Consider the following 26,545-nt stretch of genomic DNA (forward strand, 5'->3'; position numbering starts at 1 on the left):
TACAGTCTGCTTGTGTATGGATGTATTTTCTATGTGTGGACATACTGTACATCAACCTACTTCCTGTTTTGGTGGCCATTTTGTTTGTTTACAAACAAACTTTTAAAAACTGTTTTTAACCACTTTTAATGCGTCGAGGAGCGGCGAAATTGTGACAGAGGGTAATAGGAGATGTCCCCTAACGCACTGGTATGTTTACTTTTGAGCGATTTTAACAATACAGATTCTCTTTAAAGTGGAACTGAAGTAAGAGGTATACAGAGCCTGCCATATTTATTTCCTTTTAATCAATACCAGTTGCCTGGCAGCCCTGCTGGTCTATTTCTCTGCAGTAGTATCTGAATAACACCAGAAACAAGCATGCAGGAAGTCTTGTCAGATCTGACTATAAAAGTCTTAAACACCTGATCTGCTGCATGCTTGTTCAGGGGCTATGGCTAATAGTATTAGAGGCAGAGGATCAGCAGGGCTGCTAGGCAACTGGTATTGCTTAAAAGGAAATAAACATGGCAGCCTCCATATACCTCTCTCTTCAGTTCCCCTTTAACGTACTCGGTAAATCCCAGCAGTATTGCCAGTATATAAGGGCACAATAATAAAAGTATATAAAAATGTTACATTTTTAGTTAATAATAATCTGAAGTCAGTCACTCTTAATATAGGGAGCTCCACAGAACTGAATATCAGCATTTGCAGCATCTGAAGAGAAGCTCGTTCCTGCCAGTGCCACTAATGCAAAAGCAAATAGAAGCCTCTAGCACGTGCACGGTTCATATTTCCAAACTATTATAATATATGCAGAGGAGAAATTCCTCATAGGCTCATACCCGATCCAATCAGGTTGACTTGGCCCGTTTTCAAAAAAGGATTGCAGCCAGCCCCTAGGCAAGCATAGAGGCAGCAGAGCCCACTGTGGTGTGACTCCTGTCAGGCTCCTCCCCCTCTGCCTTCCTCTCCTCTCATGTGGCTTCTGTGATAAAAGTAACTTTGTTGCAGCTCATGCTTCTTCCTATGCACAAGCTTGTCCTGCAGCTGTCTGGAGCTACACGTCATACAGGAGAGGGTGAGTAAAATATCTAAATGCGGCTGAACTTTCTGCTGAGTTGAGCTTCTTTCTGCACTTCCCTGTGCAGTCCAGAGCTGTGTGTGCACATGGGGGACAGTGAGTGACACATCCTGCCCACAGTCCTTTCTTCTCTGACTGATGTGTCAGCCAGGGTTACTTATGTGTATACATAAGTCGGTGAGCTCTCATTTGATTCTACTGGATTGTATTGAAATTTGCATAGTTTTACGCTGCAGCTAGTTAGCCTAGGTATTTCAATGAGGATAGCTATACATCGAACAATCTGATCAATGGGCAGACAACAAAAGCAGGGTGAGTTGAAAAATTGATTGCTATGTAATAAGAAGATTGAATAAGAAGATTGCTTTTATTTTGCAGTGTGGCGTATTCATTTAGTTATGTTCAGCAGTGTCAATCAGTTATTTCTTAAATGATGCATTAGTGATTTGATAAAGGTGCCCACTTTAAAGGATACCCCAACTGAAATGTGACATAATGAGATAGACATGTGTATGTACAGTGCCTAGAACACACATAACTATGCTGTGTTCCTTTTTTTATGTTTCTGCGTGAAAGAGTTAAATATAAGGTATGCAAGTGGCTGACTCAGTCCTGACTCAGACAGGAAGTGACTACAGTGTGACCCTCACTGATAAGAAATTCCAACTATAAAACACTTTCCTAGCAGAAAATGTATTCTGAGAGCAAGAAAGAGGTAAAAAAGGGGAATTACTTATCAGTGAGGGTCACACTGTAGTCACTTCCTGTCTGAGTCAGGACTGAGTCAGCCACTTACATAACTGATATTTAACTCTTTCAGGCAGAGAAAGAAGAAAAGGTACACAGCATAGTTATCTGTGTGCTAGGCACTGTACATACACATGTCTATCTTATTATGTCACATTTCAGTTGGGGTATCCTTTAATGCTGGGAGCACACTTGCTGAATAGTAGAAAACACATGCGAAATCACATTTGATGAAAGTCTAGGGGACGCATAGAAAATTCTGATAGCAAATCGCAAGGTACATTAAACTAATGGAAACTGAAGCAGCAATTTCCATTACTGTGATCCGATTGCAATGCGATTTTGGTCAACACGCGATCGTCGTCCTGCCGAGTTTTGGATGCAATTGAGCTTTACCATGCTGAGTATAGTAGCTCAATCGCATGGTGGAAATTGAAACGCATTTGCAATCGCGATCACAATCGTGATCGCATTTCATAGTGGAAAAGTTACTGTCACTGCCAGGCAAAAGAACCCGTAAATGGATCCTATGTTTGTAATTCGAATTATCAATCGAACCGCAATGCAAACGCAAAATCCCAACCTGCACGACTTTTCCAGGTAGCAGATACGTGTCCTCTAGAAAGAAACCTATGGTGGAAGCACATCTGCTCCGGATGGGAACCGAATGCGAGAATCAATTGGATCAGACACTGAACTGTCCATTCCAAACAGGCTATTTTGTCTGAGGCTCAGTGTCAACCGAGCCTATAATTCTTGCATACTGCATGCAAATCGCATACAATGCTTTCCTATGGAGACGCAAAAATGCATTCATTTTCATAAATAAATAGACCCGAGGCCTCTTGCACACTACATGCGATTCCGATTTTCCTATACGATCCGATTTTTGATTCTTTTTTTAATCAGAATAAAAAATCAGATCATATAAAAAGATCAGAATCGCAAGTAGTGTGCAAGAGGCCTCATTCTGTATTTTTTCTTTTGTTGAAAAGGCAGGTTATAAAAAAATGCAAATACATAAAAAATGCTAACATGTACAAAAAACGCAAGAGCAGAGTAAGGTCCCATTCACACTTACAAAACGGGAGTGATTTTTTACCTCGCTTTCACACAGAAAAATCACTGAACACTGCGGCGATTTTGCCGCGATCGCGTTTAGCGCTTCTATAGCACTGAAACGCGATCCCTGGGAAATCGCCTGAAAATGGTGCAGGCGAAGCATTTGCGTTTCACGTTTTTGGCCGATTTGCGGCAATTTGCGCAAATCACCCAAGTAAGAATGGGCCCATAGGGTTTCATTACGCTAGCGCTTTTAAAAAGTGCTAGCGTTTGAGCGTTTTGCCAAAATCGCGGCAAAATGCTCTATTGTGAATGGGGCCTTAAAACGCAGAAACTCACATGGCAGAAAACATGGTTTTCTGCACAGACAAGTGTGCTCCCAGCCTAATGATACCATATTGAGTTTAGGTAAAGTGAGTTAAAGAAAACCTGTAAGGCTTTGTTGTTGTAAAATCGAAATCGCTGACACCTGCGGTTTTTATTTTTTTGCGCAATTTTTTTAGCACCTCCTGGAGCTTATCTGCGTGCTACGATTTTTTTTTTTTTTAAAATCCCCTTTTCTAAGCGCTTTTGCAGAGCGATTGTTTTTTCACTTCCTGACGTCAGCGATTTTACCCTCGGGAGGGGGAAGCCTCTGGATCCATGTCTAGCAAAAAATCGTTTTATAATTCTGATCGGAAGAAAAATTGTTCACTACACCATCAATGAACCATTCTTTGCTTCCTATCTATCACAACCAACAAGAAGATCCAAATTTGAGTTTGACCAGAATACAATCGAACGACAATTTTTATAATTGTCCATAATTGATTGTGCCCATCAATGGAGATTATTGACAACAAATGCGATCAGAATTTCTGATCGCTCTAACGATTTTTCACTAGAAATTGGACTGTTAGTGGCCACCTTAATGAGGCTTCACCTTTCTTCCTGTGCAGCACCAATCTAGCGCTGGCTCCCTCCATCAGCAGCAAATGGCAATCTTTACCTCAGAGATCCAGCGCAGTACCAGCTTCCCCCTCGGGCTCTGCGGGAAATACCTGAACCCAATTGGGTTTGCTCTCATAGGGCTTGATTGACTAAACTATGATAACTCATATCACAGCCGCGCTAGCGTTTTGGCGCAAGTTTTCATGCGCAATTGTGAATTTCCCCACGCATTCGCGAAAATGCCAGTGACAACGCTAGCGTGGCCGTGATATGAGTTATCACGGTTTAGTGAATCAAGCCCATTGAGTGTCCGCAAACTGAGGAGTCTGAGTCAGGGGATTTTTGTACCACCTCCCCAGCCCTTTGTTAGTATTTGACTGAGTCCTAGTCGATGAGTCGGAGCAATTTTGGGTCTCATAAACTGAAGAGTTGGCATCAGATAATTTTTGTACCAACTCCACAGCCTTGATGCACACAATGCATGATTCCAGCATTTCTTTAGGATGTGGGAGGAGACTAGAGTGGCTTAAGGAAACCCATGTGTACTCAACAGTAATGCTCATGCCTGAGACCTCATGGAAATTATGGGATCACTTTGATCAGGTGATAGATTTGTAATGCTCTTATTTGCTGACCATGAATATGTGCTAAAGCAAGAAATGGTCCCAGCAAATCAGAGGTTTGCAAATGTATCACCGGAACTTACTGAACACATGCTTCTCCACCAGTTTTGATGGACCAGTACATCCTAAATTCTTAGTGACAATCAAACATGGGATGCTATAGCTGCAGAGGGCCCAGCCACTATTGAGAGAAGTGTTACGTGTTTGTGTGGTTAAGGAATTCTTGCCACATTGTCTGTGCTAATATGCTTGAGGGCTGGTACACTCAACTCAATTCTCATCGATGAACGTTCTGATGAAATTGGTCAGACTGACTGTTGATCAGAAGTAAATTCTGACACAGACTAATCAGATATGATCGTTTTTATCATTCGCTGTGAGATCAGACCTTGACCTTGGAGATCAAACCTTGATGTGTCCTGTACACGATGCACCATGCGCAGGTGAAGCCACCTGTTCAATTTGGAAGAACAATCAAAATGATTTATTGCCCAAATGGATAGACTTATGAGTACCTGATTGAGGTGGACATTCATGGGTACACCATGGCAATGCAAAGCAAGTTCAGTCCTCTTCACTAAGGTTACCTAAACACAACCAGCCAGATAAAGGTAGAGGGTGTTCATTTGACCTGCTTATTCAAAAACTATGAAAGCATTAGTTGGAGTCAGAGAAAATATACAGGTCTTGCATACTGCATTTTTTCAAAGTACAGCAGTTTTTGGGCAACTATAGGGAATCTAATAAAGAAAAAATGTGATAATAGGTAATTGCATTTCAGTTTGAGCATACTGAAATTTGCAGTAGCAAGAGATAAAGCAGGTTGGCACTTGCAGCTCACGTGTTATTAAAATCGCTTTAATGAATCCGGCTTATGCAACAAAACATACAACTTGCATCTTCATAAAAAATATAATCCTACCCGATCTTAAATGACTGTGGGAGTGGGAGCGTGGGAATGCCTGTCTCTTGAGATTTATTGAAGTGTATGCGATACACTGCCCGATCTGGTCTTCTGGAAATATCCATGCTTGAACATCTTGTTTTCAGTGCACTAGCGACTTTATTGCCTGTTGCTGTTACTATTGACACTACATACTGAAATTTGCATTGCCCCATTTCCTATGACTAGATTAACAGTGTAAAGGAATTTCTGGTCGGATTGGCTGTGGAGTCGAGTCGAGGAGTTCGAGTCAGAGCAATGTTTAGGTACTTGGAGTCAGTGGTTTCATAAACTGTGGAGTCGAAGTTGGAGTCAAATGATATTGGTACCCACTCCATAGTCCTGCAATGGCTGTGGAGTCAGAGGACAGAAGTCGGTGGTTTCATACACTTAGGAGTCAGATGAATTTTTTTACCGACTCCACAGCCCTGGTAAGTATTAGACCATACATGTCAAACCCCAGCCTGTGGGCCCAATCTGGCCCTCACAGCCATTAAATTTGGCCCCCAAGTGGTTTCCCTCTTTGCTTTATGTTTGGCCCACTCTAGACCACCAGGAAAGCTATATTGCAGGTGAGGCCCTAGATCACCAGGGAATCCATATGGGGAGGTGGGGGAAAGCACTAAACACTAGGGGTCACTATACACCAGGGAACTGTATAGGGGAGGGAGGACCACTAGACACCAGGGAACTGTATGAGGAAGGGAGGAGGAACACTAGACACTGGGGAACTGTATAAGGGTTGGAGGGGAGCCATTAAATGCCAGGGGACTTTATAAGGGAGGAAGGTGGCCAGTAGACATTGAGGTTGGCCAGGGACTATGACTCAGCGTTCAATTTCGGCACACTTTGTATTTGAGTTTGACACCCCTGTATTAGACTGAGGGGTCTGAGCAATTTTGGAGTCACATGACTTTTATACCGACTCTAAAGCTCTGCATGGTGTATTGTTTTTTTTTTTTAGTTGACATTGAGACCGTTATTTTTTATACAGGGTTAATTTCTTATCAGAACACTAGGAGGAATATGATAAGAAGCTGGAAATAAAGTACCACACTGATACTGTCACAATATGATTGCTGTTCTAAATACAGCAATCCAATAGATACAGGGATGCCTGCATTAGGACCTTAGCTATATGCTGATAATGGCCTCTGGGATGAGTGAACGGTGGACTTGTATAATGTTTAAGCATTTACATTGGTATGTGTGATTTCAGCGTTGACGTCTTGTTCCTTGTAATCTTAACACAGAGATGCCAGGGCTGAATACTTCTGCCCAGCGTTCCATTAATGATGCTGTTTTTAACTCCGTAAATGCCACCATTGATTATATAATAGTGGCTCGATCTAGCACACCATTGATTATTTCCTGACTGGGAATAGAGTAGTGATATTTTATCACCATACATCACTTCCTGCTGAAATCTAACAAAGCATCAGTCCAATTGTAGCACCTGTTAACATTGTGCCGTGTAAACTATGTGGCCATTGAATCGCCGCCACTCCTCCTGTAGAAGTCAGAACAGGGGTCCCTCAATGTTGGATCACTGGTGAGTTAGACTTTGATTTTTCAGATGTTGTCCCTGCTCCTGGATAGATGCTCCACTCATCCTCTACCATCTCCTCTCCGTGCAACAGAACAAGCTACTTGGCAGAGACAAGCAGTATGTTTGTACAGCTATGGTTCCTAAACTATCACCCAAAACAATCAGTCATTTTAGTAATAAGTATTATGTGTTTATGAATCTTTAAAGCTGTGTACAAATGTGCCTCTTGGCAGACATCTAAGCAGCTCATTCTGTGGCGAGGGGAGGGAGGAGGAAAAGCAGGTACAAGTAGCAGTTGAAGCTACAGTAGTGGTTGAGTGAGTTTTGTGGATCGCTGTAGGAGGCCCTCTACATCAGGAACATGTCTACTGTCATAATCCGCTCTGCTGGCCTTGATTCCCTGGACAGTTTGTTGATTTCCTATGCAGATTGCATAGTTCAGTCCAGGGAAAAGAGGCCTTTTTGTCAGTTTGCAAGATTCGGGAGGCTTGCTGCTGTAGGGACTGATTTGCATCCACTCATCTTGCAATCTGCTTGTCTGCTTCCTTTGAAGGTTTTCAGTATAAATGTCACTTCCTCCCAGAATTCCTTGATCGTCATAGTTTCTGTTTAGTGAGACTAATCTTAGAGCCTCAGCCAGGGGCGTAACTAGAAATCACTGGGCCCCCCTGCGAATATTTGGATGGGGCCCCCCCCATAGGTGCCAAATAATCATAATGGGGCAGCTTTTCACTGTAAATTAATTGTAAAGTGGGCAGCATTTTACCAGACAATTGTAATGTGGGCCAGAAAATCGTAATGTGGGCCTTTAGAAAATCATAATGTGGGCAGAGTTCACCAGAAAATCGTAATGTGGGCAGAGTTCGCCAGAAAATCGTAATGTGGGCACCAGTCACCAGAAAATCGTAACGTGAGCAGCAGTCACCAGAAAATTGTAACGTGGACAGCATTCACCAGACAATCGTAATGTGGGCAGCGTTCACCAGAATATCGTAATGTGGGACAGAAAATCGTAATGTGGGCAGAGTTCACCAGAAAATCGTAATGTGGGCAGCGTTCACCAGAAAATTGTAACATGGACAGCATTCACCAGACAATCGTAACGTGGGCAGTGTTCACCAGAAAATCGTAATGTGGGCCAGAAAATCGTAATGTGGGCAGCAGACACCAGAAAATCGCAATGTGGGCAGCAGACACCAGAAAATCGCAATGTGGGCAGCAGACACCAGAAAATCATAATGTGGGCAGCAGGCACCTGAAAATCGTAATGTGGGCAGCAGACACCAGAAAATCATAATATGGGCAGCAGACACCTGAAAATCGCAATGTGGGCAGCAGACACCAGAAAATCGCAATGTGGGCAGCATACACCAGAAAATCGTAATGTGGGCAGCAGGCACCTGAAAATCGTAATGTGGGCAGCAGGCACCTGAAAATCGCAATGTGGGCAGCAGGCACCAGAAAATCGCAATGTGGGCAGCAGACACCAGAAAATCGCAATGTGGGCAGCAGACACCAGAAAATTACAATGTAGGCAGCAGACACTAGAAAAAAAAATGCACCTGTGAAAAAAAAACAATTCACTTATCTGACAGAAGTCTTCTCCTCTCCCGGCATCTGGCTCGCAGCTCCCCGAGTCCTCCTGCAGCACATCTCCCGCGCTGACAGGCAGAGTGCAGGGCTACGGCAAGATGGCTGCCGAAGCCCTGTACTAGAGACACAAATAGTCTCCAGTGTAGGGCTTCTTCGGCAGCCATCTTGCCGTAGCCCTGCTCTGCCTGCCGGAGACTATGCAGGCTAGTGGAGCGGGGCTGCGGGGAATGAACTGGCGCAGCGTCTATTAGACGCTGCGGCCAGTTGAGCACCTTGCTGGGGGGTCCAGAGCAGCGCTCCCCCTGCGCACAGTGAGCGGGCCCCAGAGCAGCCCCGGGCCCCCCTGCGGCTGAGGGGGTCGCATCCCCGGTAGGTACGCCGGTGGCCTCAGCCTCTTGGTATCTTGTTGCTAAAATATTCTAGCGTAGTTAATTCTTGGGGAGTGCATTTTGCACTCCTACTAGTGCAGTCAGTGTTGTGTATTAATTGTACTGCCTAGTCTTGTCTTGTCTTGTCCTGTCCTTGCGATTGCACTATCTCCTGCGGTGGCTGATAGTGAATCACTCAGTCCTGTTCCTAGATTGCATTCGCCCTAGCTCTAGAGGTGGTGGATCTTGCTTGTCTGTGTCTTGGAGTATAACCTTGGCAGCGGTTGCTACTGGTTACTCCTTCTGTCTGTTTTGTTTGGAACAAACGCTTGCTGTTGTCTGGTGTTAGGCAACCGATTAGCAAGCGTTCTCGCTACCTGTTTGTCTTTGTTTTCCGTGTTCACTCCTTAGTCAGGGTTGGTACGTTTTGGCACTGTTGCGCTTAACGTGCAGTGACTGTGCTATTAACGCTCGTGTCACTGTTGCGCATAACGTGCGGTGACCGCGTTTAGTTATTTCATTTGTTATTTTCCTTGGCGTCCGGATTGTGGTTGTTTGCTGTGTTTTCCTTTACTCTATTCATGTTCTGTCTTTTCTCAGTCTTGTGTTGCTGATAGCAATCGCCTCTCTTGCAATTGGCTTTCTCTCTCTGGTCTGTTCTGTGTCTGCCGTCGCCGGGTGGCGACTAGATTGGTAGACATTCATATAGTCTGTCTCTTTTCTTGCTCTCTTTTGAGTTGCTACCTTGTTTACAATTCCCAGTGTTGCTTCATCGTGCAATTTCTATTGACATCTGTGGGTGTGCAGAGGACTTGTTCCTCTGTACTCCATAGCTCCACCTGCTGGTTGGAATTCCCCTCTACTAATATATACTGGGTACTCTGCTTCAGCGCACTTGGTGTGCACTGACTGTGGAAATCACCTCCAGATCATTACATCTACACATGCAAGATTGTTGAAATAATGAATGATCACGTTGGGTCCTGAAAAACTAGCATGTGTATGTAGCTTGAAATTTCAGCTTTATTTTTAAAGTGAACCTGAACCGAGTAAAATAATTTAAAATAAACACCAGATGTAACTGCAAATGAATATTACATACTTTCCTCACCATCAGTTCCTCTCAGAAGCTCTGTAATTTCTTCTAACAATGATTCCTTCCATTTCTTTTACAAGATTTTCTCAGAACTTTAATATATATTAGTTGCTATCAGTTATATATTAATTGCTGCCAGTTGTAACTGAAGGGACAACTGATGAGCAAGGTAATGTCCATGTTTCCCTATGTCTCAAGTGGTCAATATTACAGTTTAACTGTGCGCTGACCAGGAAGCTGTTATGGGATACTGGCAATTTTCAAAATGTAAGATGGAGAATTGCATTGATCACAGTGGGCAAACAGGATGCAGGAGAGGAGAAAGAGATTGAGGAGTAGGCTACATGGGAGGTAAGTATGACGTGTGTATATTTATTTTGACTTTTCAGTTCAGGCTTGCTTTAAGATACTGCCTTCAGGAAACACTACATTAAAAAACCCTGCAGTTTCAATCAAGAATTGGTACGAGGTGTTTCATGATCCTGGATTTGATTCTGATTCCTAGAACTAGGAGCCTTTGTGCTGATCTCACTAAACACAGCTGTGTTAGGTGAAACAATATTGCTTTCCATAAAAGCAAACAGTGCTGTGTTTGAGATCCTGCTCTGTCATCATAGGGCAGAGTTCTCCACTGCTCACAATGATAAAGTAAATCTCATGCACTTAAAGGGCTGGTGCACACCGAGCGGCTTTTTTAGCGTTTCTGCAGCCGCTTGCTAGCTGAAACGCTACAGAAAAAGAAGAAAAAGCGTTTCGAAATCTGCTAGCATTTTGTGGATCTGCTAGCGGGTTTTGGTGTGCACCAGGCCAAAGAGACTCTGTAACAAAATGTTCAACCTTATTTCTTCTATCCTGTAAGTTCCTATACCTGTTCTAATGTGGTCTGTCTTACTGCAGCCTTTCCTAGTTTCACAGTGGCTGTATTATCTCTGTTATATAATCTAATCTTCTTTCCTCTGACGGCTTTGTCGGGCTCAGGCACTCAGGAATGTGCTGCTCTTCTTGTGATAGGATATAAGCTATACACACCCTCTCCAGACCCCCTGCAGGCTCTGTGTGAGTCACAGACTGAGCTCCTCTCAGCCTTTCACATGCCATGTCTTTTGTTTGTAAACACTGCCTAAAACTGGCAATTACAAGCCAGGATTGCAGCAGAGAGTGGCAGAAACAGCAGTGAGGGGCCCAGGAGAACATAATGAATAGAATGGTATGCTTTTTCTTGTAAGAATTTTAGAGTACAGATTCTCTTTTTAAGGTCTGACTCCAGGCACCCAATGAAACCCAACACTTGTGCACCTGTGCCAGAAATAAGATACATAAGTAGCAATATTCAGTCTTTTCCTTTGAAATAATAGGATATATTTATAAATGTGGCAATCTCCATAAATAACAGCACTGTTCTAGAGTTCTGCAGATTTCCACATGTATAAAACTACCATTCAGCTTAGGTGATTTCACTTTTACAAGTCTTGCTTGTTTCCCTCGATTGGTGCTAGAAACCGTTTATAAAGTGGTGGTCATTGTGATATTATATAGACCTCAAAATAGCATTCACCACATTTAGGCCTCTTTCAGATGGGTTACTGAACTGTGCGCTTGACGAGTAGTTCAGCCTCCCGCCTGCCTCCCACAAGCTCCATTTGGATACAATTAAAATGCAGCCGAATGGCTGCGGTTGTAACACCACGAGTGTCAGTGCTTGACACATGGTGGTGTTACTCAGCTGTACAGAGAGAGCCGCAACATGTCACATCTGAGCAAAGTGGTCAGATGTGACTCCATGGGGGCCCCTTTGAATTCACTGCCTGTTAGCTGCCCATCTGCCTTATTGTGAATGCCATAGGTTGCAAATGTTTTTTCAAACACCCTATTTCCCACTTTTGCCAAGAATTATTGGTTGCAGCTGGGGGACACTACTCCTTTTCTCTTAGCAGACTCAAAGCGCCAGAGCTGAAGTCACTAGGCAGCGCTCAATAGGCATTAGCAGTGTTGGGGAGTCTTCCCCAAGGTCTTCTACTGAATAGGTGCTGGCTTACTGAACTGGACGAGCCAAGATTTGAACCCAGGTCTCCTGTGTCAGAGTCAGGGCCCTAAACCATTACACTATCCAGCCACTGCTTTAATATGGTTGTAGCTACAGATTACTACTTAGAGAAGTTTTGGTGATCAAAGCACTGATAGCTACCATAAAAAAATACCCTTCTATAAGTAGCAGCACGGTGCTGTAGTGGATAACAGTCTTGGTCCTCAGTTTTAATCCCAGCCAGGGCATTCGCTGCATGGAGTTTGTATGTTCTCCCGGTGTCTGCGTGGGTTTCCTTCCATGCCCCAGACACATACAGAGAAGTTAATTGACTTCCCCTAAATTGGCCCTAGACCATGATACTACATGAAATACGTATGGCTATGGTAGGGATTAAATTGTGAGTTCCTCTGAGGGACAGTTAAGCGACAAGACCATATGCTCTTTACATTGCTGCAGAAGATGTTGGTGCTAAATAAATACTTAATTAAAATAATAAGTATGGCTGAGACAGAAAAGAAGTAAAGTGCTGCTCAGTTAAATCCCTGACCTCAACCCGATCTGAATGCAGTGGTGGTGGGACCTGAAGAGAGCTGTAAATAAACACATATTCTTAAAGGATACCTGAGGTGACATGTGACATGATGAGATAGACATGGGTATGTACAGTGCCTAGCACACAAATTACTAAGCTAGGGTCATTTTCTTCTTTCTATGCCTGAAAGCGTTAAATATCAGATATGTAAGTGGCTGACTCAGTCCTGACTCAGACAGGAAGTGACTACAGTGTGAACCTCACTGATAAGAATTTCCAACTATAAAAAACTTTCCTAGCAGAAAATGGCTTCTGAGAGCAGGAAAGAGAAAAAAGGTTCAATAGTTTATAAATTTTAGCTCTAGCATACTTCAATGAACGTGCCATTGAGCAAAAACAATAAAACAGTTAAAACTTACAAAGTAGATTCAAACGTAAAATAGCAAAATGCTTGCTGCGTGTTTAAAAAAAAAAATTATTCAAATCGGCCCAGCGGGGCCTGAGCAGTCACCTCCGGCGTCTCTGGACGAGCTAGGGGGGTTAAACCTCAATGAACTAAAGCAATGTAAATAATTGTGTGCCAAAGTTCCTCCACAACTATGTGGCAGACTGATAAAGCCTCTCAGGAAATTATTACTTCTACACACTATTGATTTGTGTGGGGTACTCAGCTTTTCACACATTGTTTCTCCATTTTGGCTTAGTTTCTGTTAAATAAATAATTACACGGTTGAATCTGCTCCAAAACAGCTTGTTGCTCCATACAGCTCTTGAGTGCAGTGTCCTTCTTTGTTTGTGTGTTGAATTAATGCGTGAACCTGCTAATGACCAGATTTTATTACGACCAAATTATTTATTCTGCCCTGATCCACAAATTTGGATCTTTTTGATCGGAGGTTGTTACACAGTTGCAACAAATCCTTCAGGCATCCGGGGCTTAGGTTGTATCAGGATTTGAATGTTAGCATGTCAATTTTGGAAAGGATTCTCCATTTAATGGGCAGCTAATATGGTGAGCTAAGAATTAGTGTTGTGTGGCAATGGCGAGGTTAACTTGTTTACAGTCTTGCGGCAGCATTCTGTACTTGCTGCAGGTGGTGTAGGTCTTTATTTGGAAGTCCTGCATAGAGGGATTTGCAATAGTCCAGCCGTCATGTGATAAAGGCATCTAGGGCTAGAAGATCCCCTGAAGGAATAAGGTGCTTCATTTTTGCAATATTCCTGAGGTGAAATATGGAATGTTTCACCACAGCTGAGATTTGATTCCTGAAGTTGAATTCCCCATCAATTAGTAAACCCAAGCTGCACACAGTGTTGGAGGTAGTAAGGTCTGAGTTTCCTACCCTCAATGGTCTTGACTGTGTCTGGAGCTGCTTTGCTGTTTGGCGCTGACCTCCGATGACAAGAGCCTCAGTTTTATCTGTTATTAGTTTAAGCCAGTTGTCATTCATGCATTCCAAAGCTCAGCTAAAGCATGTGTTTTATTTTTGGGATGGGATCTGTCATGTCGGGTTTGAATGAAAAATATAGCTTGGTGTCATTAGCATAGCAGTGGTATGTCCGACCGTGTTTTTGGTCTGATTTTTCCAAGTGGCAGAATGTATATGGTGAACAACAAATGACATAGTATAGAGCCCTGGGGCACACCGTATTTTAGTAGTACTGGGTTGGGCTGGAAAGGCCCCAAGGCTGCCCTTTGTGGTCTGCCAGTCAGGAAAGAGGAGAGAACCATTGGAGGACTAAACTATCAATGCCACAGTACTCTTGTAGCCTGTTAAAGTGGACCAAAATTAAAAAGACAAGATTTCAGAAATAAAATCTATTTTCTAAATTATAATAATAAAAGCCTCTTTTCAGCTGCATGATGACAAATAAATATAAAATATTTTACATTTATTGGAGGAACCCCTCCCTTCCTTTCATATTGCCGGGACAGAATCCAGCAAACTGGTGGAGTAGGTGGTGTCCGGCAAAGGAGGAATTGCTAATGGCTGCCACCTGTATAACCCTAGTAATGAAAAGAGGAGGGTGAAAAGCATGCACTGAAATGCTCATAGGCTTGAAGGAGTGTTTATTTATCTTTGTATGTGTCAGAATGATGTAACTAAATTTTTTGAATTAAAAAAATGTTTGATTTGTGTCCGCTTTAAGCAGTATTATCCTATAGAATAAACCCTGTGTCCCTGCGTCCTCTCCTGTCCCTGTGTCCGTGCCTTTGCGCTACTGCGCATGCGTGGCACGCGAGCAGCTGTTGGGACAGGTGGAGGATGGGGCCAGGGGGCAGGTAGGTGCACACCGGCGATGTGTGCACGTGCTCTGATATGCGGCAGCGGTGACAAGGGCGGGAAGGGAGTATGGTTGTGAGGGAGGCCTAGAGCCCTTTATTGTAACAGGCTTAGGCCTACTAGTATTCTACAGAGCCGCTGAGAGATCAAGCAGTATCAGGATGGAACACTCACTTCTGTCTCTGGCCATGAGCAGGTCATTGGAAATCTATTCAAGGGCTGTTTCACAGCTGTGGTGCTTCTTGAAGCCAGATTGTAGGGGGTCAAAGATGTTGTTCCTTTAGAGAAAAGTACACTTGTTTGGTGGGCATAGTGCTGCACTTGTTATACAAGAGAAATCGGTATAACGTTACATTTATTTAAAGGGAACCGAGCATAATTTTTAGTTACTTCCAAGGGCAACTCAATAGGAAATTAACAATGCATGCTAAAAAATGTGGTTCATTATTAAAAAAAATTCACTTTACCTCATATTTTTTTTTTTTTTTACATTTAAGGCCTCTTTCACAGTTGGACGTTGCGGTTTGATGCGACGTTAAAGTCGCAATGCAAATCACAACAATGCCCCAAAAAAGTTGCAAAGCAACTTAATGCCCCGTTACGGTCGCATACAGTAGAGCTGTACTTAATTGCCCAAAAGCTTAGGTCAAACAAACCCATTAAAGGGAAGGTTCAGGGAGGGTGGGTAAAAAATAAAAATCAATTTCCACTTACCTGGGGCTTCCTCCAGCCCGTGGCAGGCAGGAGGTGCCCTCGCCGCCGCTCCGCAGGCTCCCGGTGGTCTCCGGTGGCCGACCCGACCTGGCCAGGCCGGCTGCCAGGTCGGGCTCTTCTGCGCTCCAAGGCCCGGAACTTCTGCGTCCCACGCCGGCGCTCTGACGTCATCGGACGTCCTCCGGGCTCTACTGCGCATGCGCAGTAGGTGGGACGCAGAAGTTCCGGGCCTTGGAGCGCAGAAGAGCCCGACCTGGCAGCCCGCCTGGCCAGGTCGGGTCGGCCACCGGAGACCACCGGGAGCCTGCGGAGCGGCGGCGAGGGCACCTCCTGCCTGCCACGGGCTGGAGGAAGCCCCAGGTAAGTGGAAATTGATTTTTATTTTTTACCCACCCTCCCTGAACCTTCACTTTAAGCATCAGGGAGGGAGATGAGTCTTCCTGACTGTGCTTCAAACAGATAATATTTGTCACACTTGATGAATTTCACACCAAGCCTGGATAATGGCGGTGAAAAGGGAGCAGGGGGGTTAACTTCTCAAACATGGCAGCCATTTCAGCTATTTGAACCAGGAGCTGCTAAAAATACCCATACACTTATAGATTTGCAGCAGATTCGACCATCAGTTAGATTCCTGTCAGGTCGAATCTGACAGGAATCTATCTGACGTGTGCCACATACTTATACAGATTTCCAATAGATTTCAGAATGAAATCTATTGAAAATTGATCAAAATGCAGTGCTGCACTGTTCAATCCAATGCAACACTATGGGCCATCGATCTGCTGCCAACAGCCAATCGACCTAGATTTTCTGTCTGGACATCGATCATGCTTCCTGTTGCATCGATCTCTACCCGATTCGATCAGACCGTATGGCTTAGATCAGATGGTATATCGATGGCAGAAATCGACCAGTGTATGGTTACCTTAAGATCTCATTAACGGCCAGTGCACACCAAAAACCAGATCTGCAAAATGCAAGAGATTTTTGAAGCAGATTTCAGAGCGACTCTAGGCATGTTTAAACATGCCTAGTGTTTTTTGGAGCGTTTTTGTGTAGCAGATTACAAATATTGTTACAGTAAAGCTGTTACTGAACAGCTTCTGTAACAAAAACGCTTGGAAAACCGCTCTGATCTAGCGTTTTCCAGAGCGGTTTTCCACTTTCCTATACTTTACATTGAGGCAGAAACGCCTCAGAAATCTAATAAATGCTGCAGCCCCCGAGTTTGCGTTTGTGGAAAAAAACAAACCGCTCTGGTGTGCACCATCCCACTCACTTTCATTAGCCAAGTGGTTTTCCCCCACAAGTGTTTTAAAAAACGCATCAGAACCACTCTGGTGTGCACCAGCCCTCTGTGAGGAGCATTACATTGCACTTGTTATATAAGGAAGGAAGTGCCACAGAGAAGAAAGCTGCTTAGTGTGTTAAGCATACCCCGCAACCGCCCCAATTTCGTCGGGATGGTCCCAGTTTGGGAGGCTTGATATCCCCCCCCCCTCCCGCGTCAGCCTGCCTGTGTCCCCGGTTGAGTGCTCAGGATGGAGAGCGGCAGTGGGATTACAGAGAACAGAGATGTCACCGTGTGACATGCATCCTCTACAAAGTAAAGATTTATATTTACAGAGCCCCACGGTGACTGCTCAGCTCTACAGATATTCACCTAACTAGGAAGATACTTCCGGGGTGCAGAGACAAAACAGCATGCTTGTTGACAGCTGCTGTATCCAAACCTGCTGGCAGTGTATTAATTGCCCCGCCCCTCAAGCATGTGTTCCTGTCACTATCGTGGAGAGGAAAGAGAAGAGGACTCCATCCCTGAAGTTATGGAATCCTGCCTGACTACTGCTGACCCGGAGTCCGTGCTTCATGCATGCTGGCTGCACAGTGTGTGTGTGTGTGTGTGTGTGTGTGTGTGTGTGTGTGTGTTGCTTAGCCACTGTGTATTGTCTGGGCAATGTGTGTAAGTGTGTTGCTTAGCCACTGTGTGTAACATAGCTCCCAACTGTCCCTCTTTGGAGGAACATTCCCTCTTTGGGAATCCTGTCCCTCTGTCTCTCTTTCCTCCTCATTCTCCCTCTTTCAGGACTCATGTATAGATCTATGTAAAAATATTAATTTCTTCTACTGAAAAAGTGTTTAATTTACTGTGAATTTGATTCCCATACTTTAAATTGATGTATTTTTTATTTTTAAATGTTAATATGAAGGGAAATGAACCAGGATAGAAGGAATCAGTGTGGTTTGAATTATGAAACAACATTTTTCCTACAAAATGTTTACGGTATGCCTGACTAGGGGTGTGTCGGGGGCGTGAGTAGGGGTGTGGCTTAAGTGTCCCTCTTTCTCATCTCAAAATGTTGGGAGGTATGGGTTAAGGCAGCCGATCAGGTGACCAATTAGTCAATTATGATATAAATATATTTCATATGTTCTGCACAGTACCGTATGAAAAGTTAGACAGGGCAAGTTATACTTTTTTAGTATGTTTCTTGTTGTTGGAAAGTAGACTATCCTGGCTGCAAAAATTAGACCAAGGTGCTTAAAGTGGATCCGAGGTGAACGTTTACTCATTGCATAATTGTGTTCCTTTCCTATTGTTTATAGGGCATTCCTCAAGCCAAATACTTTTTTGTTTATGTTTTAATACTCTAATTCCCTATAAACTAAATAAACCACGCCCACAGGTTTTCAGAGAGCCTTGGCAGTAGCAAGGGCTCATGGGAGCTCAGGCTGGGCAGGAGGAGGAGGTGTTACTAGCCATTGATTTCAGAGGCAGAGGGGAGGAGGGGGATTAGGTTTTTTCACAGGCGGAGTGCTCAAGATACAGATAAGCCTGCCTCTGTGTAATGTTTACAAACATGGCTGCTGTCATTGTATCACAGGAAGAAATAATCATTTTCTATGAAATCTGTTTGCAGCTAGATTTTCTGTGTAAACTATCTAAACTTTAGATAAGATATATAGACAAGTTACTTGTTATAGTTAGTTTTTTATCTTGGATCCGCTTTAAGGTGCTGGAAATTATCTATTTATCGGTGCGTAGAGACGCACTACCGCCGCCAACGACGGGTCCGTTAGACCCTCCCGCTGGGCGGACTTTCAGGCGACAGTAGCGCGTGTGTACGCACTGTCGGCAGACTGATAAGGCTGTGTATGCACCTTGTCTGTCTGTCTGTCTATCTATCTAATCTGTCTTTGAAATGTGGTGCATTGTAAAGCACCTCATTCCTGTGCTGTAATTCAGGCTCATAATGTTTTTACTGAAAGGGTTTATGACTAACATGTGATGGCAGACGCTGATGTGGATCTCTGTGTAACGTGGCCAGTTCAACGTGAACCCAGGTCAACCTAATCTGAAGCTTTACTGAGTAAACTGGATTAAATCTTTACAGATTGACATCAGTCACTAAAATATGAGTTTACTTGTGTGGCATTACTTTTTATAATACAAATATATTAATACATGAATTCATTCCCACTACATGTGTTGCTGTGTGTATTTCAGCAATGTGTATATTGTGTGATATACAGGGACATCACAAAGTGAGTACACTGCAATGTCTGATGTTCCCACTTGTGCTTTTGCATTCCTGGCTAAAATGCACGGCTGTATGCATTTGAGTCCTCAGCTCTGATCTGCGCTGGACTGGAGATCAAAGTATCTTCTGTGAGTTGGCGTATAACGCAAGATTGCATAGTGGGCATGGGGTCTAAAGCACTGTGGGGGAAGGGGGTATTCTTCTTAATCCAAGGCATCTGGTCTCCTAATCACATTCAAATCTAGAGTCAGCCTCCCTTTTCCTCTCCTGGTCATGAAATAGCTGAAAAACTGAAAGCTAGATGACTAATGGTGCAGTGAATGACTTTAAGCAAATCTGAAGCAAAAATAAACTTATGAGATAATATATGCGATGCGTAGCACAGAGAACAAATAGAACATGAGAGAATTAAAACAAGTTGTCGTCTACACTAAAGAGCTTCTCTGAGCTGAGCGCAGAGGTGCTTATGGTGACCTTGAGACAATACTGTTATACTCCTCCCTGTTATTGCCTGAAGAAGCGGGAATATACCTGCGAAACGCGTTGCACTGTATGTTGGAGTATGTGAATAAATTTTTCTGTGTGCATATTGACAGTTGTATGTCTACTTCGGGGAGGTAAGTCCACCACTACCTCCCAGGAAAATTTTAAAGTTTTTAAATACATTTTATCCTTTTGGCGCCTCTATTCTCTCTCTTTTTTTTTTTTTTTTTTTTACAATCTCTCTGAGCTATTCGATCACCTTAATCAAACTGAGTCCTGTTTTACAAATACAGCAAAGTCCGCAGCATCTGGCACCATCGAGGATCGCTCGATGCCGAACATGTGCTTGCCGGTCGCTTAAGAAATTACAGGAAAACCCACCAAAAAACAGTCCCCAACATCCCCTCAGGCATGGCGGTTAGTTGAGACTTCTGGTTGCCAGAGTTCCAGATAATGGGAAACTTGCTGTAGCTTAAACAGCCAAAAAGCAGTGAGAAACCGCTCGAGATAAGGTTTTAATGCAGGAAAGTTCAAAGGGTCATTAGCTCTGCTCAAAATGTAGAGTGTGGTTTCTAAACTGTAGCTGCGACAGAATGATGCAATGTTCTAAATCAGGGGTCTCAAACTCAATTTACCTGGGGGCCGCAGGAAGCAAAGTCAAGATGAGGCTGGGCCGCATAAGGCATTTCACAATCGCGGCGCCTCTGCCCGCCCCTCTCACTCTTCATTCACAGAAAGGGGCGGCAATTGACGTCAGGAGGGGCAGAGCTGAAGCTGAAAGCTCTGCCCCTTCCAGGAAATGCCAGCGGATTGCCCCCCGGGCGATTTGGGGGCTCTGCAGCCCTCGTTTAGCGGCGGGGATGCGGCGGATTACTTGGGAGCACTGAAGCGAACTATAAGGAAGCTTTTGCCGGCGAGGGCCACAAAATATTGTATCGAGGGCCGCAAATGGCCCGTGGGCCGCGAGTTTGAGACCCCTGTTCTAAATAAAGCTTTATAACAATGCTACTAATGTTCTACTAATTATCCTTAATACGCACATACATTTTATTATCTCATAAGTTTATTTTTGCTTAAGTGTCATTTTAAATATGTATATACCATACATTCATATTTTATATGGATACAGGAACACACTGTGTTCAGTAGCTGTGCTTCAGAGTGCAATATATTGCTATCTACAGTAAAACTACTAATAGGATGTACGGTATTCTTTTCAGTATCAATATTTTATTTTCACTAATTGATTCCAACATGCTCTTGGTTTATATATTTAAAAATATTGGAAGGAAAGTGTTGAACACTTTCCTTCCAATATCTTTAAATATATAAACCAAGAGCATGTACCAATATATAAGTAGGGATGGTTAATTAGATGCAAATAACTCCCAACAGGATTATGCAAATTCTGTATGCAAATATAGTGGCTTGAAAATGGACCAATCAATTTAAACCTTGGAACTTGATTGGTCCGTTTTCAAGTTGAAATGATTTGCATACCATATTTACATAACTCTGCATCAAGACAGAATCATGTCTGTATGCAAGCTCTAGACTTGCTGTAGACGCACAGCGACACTAAGGAGCTTCTGGACGCTTTTCATAAACCTATAAATATTACAGATAAAAACAGGCAGAATTGGACAGAAGCACAGTAGTGTAATCAGGCTCTTAATCTGCACATTATAGACCAGTAAGCACATAGACCATGGACAGTGCAGAGCGATGTCTGCTGGTAGCAGATTTTTGTCCTAGGTCTTGTTTTAACTGACAAACATTGTCTGGCTGTGTGCCAATACAAGTGTAGACTTTTTCCAGGGGCGTAGCAATAGGGGGTGCAGAGGTTGCGACCGCATCGGGGCCCTTGGGCCAGAGGGGCCCCGAGAGGCCTTCCTTCAACTGCAGTATTAGCTCTCTATTGGTCCTGTGCTCATAATAATCACTTCTATAGATACTTTGAATAGTGGTAATCACTAACTAGCTGTTCCCCATCCCCTTCTTGCACCTCTGACACTGTAGTTGCCATTGGCAGGTTTTGGTGCGCCGTATCAATTGTTATGTATAAAGTGCTTGGGGGGCCCCATTGTAAAACTTGCATCGGGGCCCTCAGCTCCTTAGCTACGCCGCTGACTTTTTCCATTGCCACAGATAAATGACTTGCTCAGTCACAAAATCTGTACTAACTGGTCAGTTCAGTTTTGTATAAATGCGGCTGTTTTATCAAATGGATGTTACCATTGAGAAATTGAAGATGAGGTGTGTGTTCAGCATTCGGTCATCCAGCAAACCTGGACAGGTTTTTGTTGTTTGCCGTTGTTTGCTATTAGGTGGCATAGAAGTATGCAGCCCTTGCCTGGGTCATATCTGATGATCTGATGATTGTGAAAGGTAAGGCAATTAGTGGTTGTGCCTCGCCATTCATGTGTATCACCCACACTGTGAAATCTAGGTGTCCTAAATTAATTACAGATAGATTATTGCTGTGGGTATGTCACAGCAATATCAAAGCAACCCCCCCCTCCCCCCCTTCAAGTAGCCTGTGAAACCTATGAAGTAGTATCCTCCCTCGAAGTAGTTGGTGACCCTCCCAATCTCGCACTCCAATCTAACCAATCAGGACAAGGTGCATCACTGGAGATTTTAAACCAATAGGAGGGATGCTACTTTATTGTGCTTGCCCAAAGCACTGAGCCTCTAGACAGCACAAGATGATCCTCCTATGTCTCAGAAAACAGCCGTTCATCAGCTATTTCGGAGAAATGAAAAAATGTGTTTGCACAGGTAACGCTAAACATTGCCAGTAAATATTTAGTACAGGTGCAATGTATGGGGACAGGACAGAGGTCAGCCACCATGGTGCTGCAGCACACAGTTTGGGAATCCCTGCTTTAGACAACTGACTGTATAGGTTAGAAAATATGTTGTTTGCCTCTTCCCTCTCCTGCTCCATCTTCCTCCCTTATGCATTGATATCATTATAAACACAAATACTCTACTGAGTGCTTGTAGTCAGTCTCAGTGTACTGCTGGAATGACACCCTGACGAACCCCACGATTGGGTGAAACGTGTTGGTGGGAAAAACAAGTTTGCTTTCCTAAAACAGAAAGAATTTGCGATAATTCAGGTTGGAGTGAGCTCGAGATGTCTCCCAGGCACCACTGCTGAATATATGCAAATTAACCATTGTACCCTTAGAAGCTAAACACACCTCCAGAACCGCTGGAATGCAATGATGTGTCAGCTTGTTAATATGTACAGAGCCATAATAATCCAACATGCATACAGACTGTTTCGGATTGTTTGATCCTCATCAGTGCATGGCATGGATTAATTTGGCTCTATGGAGTAGGGCTTGTAAATCCGAGAGGCACAGACTAACCAGCAAGCTCATGGTGACCCAGAACTCATTGGGGTGTGTAAGGGACTACAATGGTCCTGGTGGGAGGAGCCTGCATAGGCATTGAGGTCGACCCTCCTGTACACCAAGCCCCCACTCCCAGCATGATCAGGATGGAGTTCAGCAGGTACAGCGCGAGGTGCTTAGCAATACATCTCTATTGTTACAACTGCTACAGCTTGTAGTTGGCTGCTTTTACTTGTCTTCCCCACACAGAACAAAATGTGCTGCATTGTGGAAAGCCCAGCAGTGTGTCAGTAAAACGATTGCTACTAAACTACCATCTGAAACATTCACAAAAGATAATATCAGGTGACTTTTATCCCCAAATATGTATGTAGCTTTATTGTCACTTCATTAAGGCACAACATGAGGATCCTCAGGGCATTTTGGGTAGTGAAAGCAGCACAAACCTCAGTGCTCAGATGACTCCTGTCTGCTATAGAAAGGGCTAAGGAGTGGGACACAGACACTGACAGTGTCATCTATTATAGGGTGAGATCATCTCCTGATGGTTGGATTAGATGAGTGTAAGCTTGTGGCTTATGTACCTTTACACACCTCTTATCATATTGTTTTCTATTTTTACTGTCTTTCAGGAGTATGAGAAGATAGTCCAGTTTAAGGAATGGCTCCAGCAGCAGACTTGGGCTACACCCCCCCAGATGGAGGCTGGGGGTGGGTGGTTGTTGTGGGGGCTTTCATATCGATGGGGTTTGCCTATGCCTTCTCTAAAGCCGTCACTGTGTTCTTCAAGGAAATCCAGGAGTTCTTTGGAGCCTCCTATAGTGAAATTGCCTGGATCTCCTCACTGCTGCTGGCCTGCATGTATGCTGGAGGTAAGTTAACTTCATACAGCTAACAGTCTCTAATGCATTTAATGCTGCTAATTGCTGACCTTTTTTGGCGCTCCTTCAAATATCTCCATCTGGGAAATGCTATCAACTGTGTGGCTGTAGGACAATTCCTTCCCCTCTCCTAGCAGCCAGTCAGAGTCCCATTAATATGTTGCAGCCCCCACGAATCATACCCATGCGGTCAACATAATGCACTATGCCTCCCCTACACGCACATAAAATTAATCGGCCTAATTTAGTGTTAGTGGCTGTTCTTGGCTAGGTGAGTTTCTACTTTCGTTTTAGCCTGATTTCCAGCAGATTACCAGCAGCTCACAACTCAAGTTGTACATTAGAACATAGTGTCCCATCAGGTCCGTTTCACTCCTAATTGGGTTCGAACTGGTGGGTTAGAAAAGGTTATTGCTCCACTGAAAAATCACTGGACACTGCAGCGTTTTGGGAGCGATCACGATTAGCGGTGATATGCATGCTAATCGCCGGCAAAATGCTGCATGTTTCGCGTTTGCGGTTAACGCGGCAATGAGAACACTGTCATAAGCTTACATGGGTTAGCGTTTTTCAAACCGCTAGCATTTTGCGCTGAGCGGGAATCACTCGATTCCTGCTCAAGTGTGAATGGGCCCTTAGAGCTCTGATACTGCCTTTGGTGTGGACACCACAATGTTGTTGACCTTTGCTGTTTACTGTAGTAGAATCCCTTAAAGTGGATCCAAGATGAACTTTTACTCATTGCATAATTGTGTTCCTTTCCTATTGTTTATAGAGCATTCCTCAAGCCAAATACTTTTTTGTTTTAATATTCTAATTCCCTATAAACTAAACAAGCCTCACCCACAGCTTTTCAGAAAACCTCTACATTTTTAGACAGTAGCAAGGGCTCATGGGAGCTCAGTCTGGGCAGGAGGAGGGGGAGGTATTACTAGCCAGAGATTTCAGAGGTAGAGGGGGGGGGGGGGGATTCGTGTTTTTTTCACAGGCTGAGTACTGAAGATGCAGATAAGCTTACCTGTGTGTAATGTTTACAAACAACATGGCTGCTGTCATTGTATCACAGGAAGAAATAATCATATTCTAATGAAGCTGTTTGCAGCTAGATTTACTGTGTAAAGCTGGCCACTAACGGTCCAATTTCTAGCGAAAAATCGTTAGAGCGATCAGAAATTGTGATCGGATTGGTTGTAAATAATCTCCATTGGTGGACACAATCGATTATGAACGAGTGAAAAAAATGTCGCCCGAATGAATTTTCGTCGAACGAAAATTTGGATTTTCTTGGTGGTCTTGATAGATAGGAAGCAATGATTGGTTAGTTGATGGTGTAGTGAACGATTTTTCGTCCAATCAGAATTTCTGATCGCTCGAACGATTTTTCGCTAGAAATTGGACCGTTAGTGGCCAGCTTTAACTATCTAAACTTTAGATAAGATATATAGACAAGTTACTTGTTATAACATACATACAGACTGGTGACAGCGCTCATGGACGCATCCGTTTGCAAACCTACAGAGGCAATGCAGAGCCCCTCTGGACTAAATACACGCCCTGAATGCAAAGCAGATGCAAATTGTGTGCTAATTCTAATCTAAAGCTTTGTAGAATAATTGTGGATCAGTGAATGCAGCTAGCCTCTAGTATACACACATTCAATTCATACAGCAAAAGGAAAGGCAGCGCTTTCAAAAACTCATACCTGAATGTTTTAATAGCATAAGATGTGCAGAGCTCCAATAACTACTGGTCTAAAATACACACCTAGCTTCACTACAGGCAAGTTACTTGTTATAGTTAGTTTTTCATCTCGGATCCGCTTTAATAGTAGACTGCAAGGGACTGGGCAAAGTAGGTTACTATATCACAAGTTTACTATTTCAGAAATTGTCATGTTCATGCACATAAAGTATACTATATAGTAACGTATCTTAACCACCCTGGCGTTCTATTAAGATCGCCAGGGCAGCTGCGGGAGGTTTTTTTTTTTTAAATAAAAAAATACTATTTCATGCAGCCTCCGGCGCCCAGAATAAACAAGGAAGGCCGCAATGAGCGGCCTTCCTTGTTTTGCTTACATCGTCGCCATAGCGACGAGCGGAGTGACGTCATGGACGTCAGCCGACGTCCTGACGTCAGCCGCCTCCGATCCAGCCCTTAGCGCTGGCCGGAACTTTTTGTTCCGGCTACGCTGGGCTCAGGCGGCTGGGAGGACCCTCTTTCGCCGCTGCTCGCGGCGGATCGCCGCAGAGCGGCGGCGATCAGGCAGCACACGCGGCTGGCAAAGTGCCGGCTGCGTGTGCTGCTTTTTATTTCACTAAAATCGGCCCAGCAGGGCCTGAGCGGCAGCCTCCGGCGGTGATGGACGAGCTGAGCTCGTCCATACCGCCCGGCTGGTTAATTCAGTCAATAATTGGGAGTCATTTTTTTATCTTCATAGATTCAGCAATCGACCAAAAAGCGCTAGTTTAATCAAACGCTCAGTGCTTTTTGAAGTGATTTTTTTTTTTCAGAGCGGTCCTAGTCATTTGCCTAGCGATTTTCTAATCATGCCTAGCGATTTTTTTTTTTTTTGATTTTTTTTTGAGCGTTTTGGTGTAGCGTTTTTTATTTTTTGTTACAGCGGGAGCTGGAACTGAACACCTTCTGTATCAAAAACGCTTTTCAGCGAGATTTTCCTCTTTCCTATACTTAACATTGAGGCTTGACTCATCCTATTCAAATACTTAGCCAAGCG

The 26,545-nt window shown here is 43.7% G+C and overlaps 1 protein-coding gene across 2 annotated transcripts in view; it reads left to right on the forward strand.

Annotated features, from left to right (window-relative positions):
* Positions 1-970: 970 nt before the first annotated feature.
* LOC137532857 (monocarboxylate transporter 2-like) overlaps positions 971-26,545 on the forward strand; it is a 91,827-nt gene continuing 66,252 nt past the window's right edge. The window contains exons 1-2 of one of the 2 annotated variants that reach the window (XM_068253826.1): positions 971-1,063; positions 23,560-23,799. In XM_068253826.1, the coding sequence (XP_068109927.1) occupies positions 23,589-23,799 (211 nt within the window). In that variant the 5' untranslated portion in view covers positions 971-1,063; positions 23,560-23,588. Of the gene's footprint in view, positions 1,064-17,325; positions 17,396-23,559; positions 23,800-26,545 lie in introns of those variants that run through there. The other variant, XM_068253827.1, reaches the window with a different exon arrangement.

Source organism: Hyperolius riggenbachi, chromosome 9, assembly GCF_040937935.1.
Source record: "Hyperolius riggenbachi isolate aHypRig1 chromosome 9, aHypRig1.pri, whole genome shotgun sequence".
Taxonomy (NCBI): Eukaryota; Metazoa; Chordata; class Amphibia; order Anura; family Hyperoliidae; genus Hyperolius; species Hyperolius riggenbachi.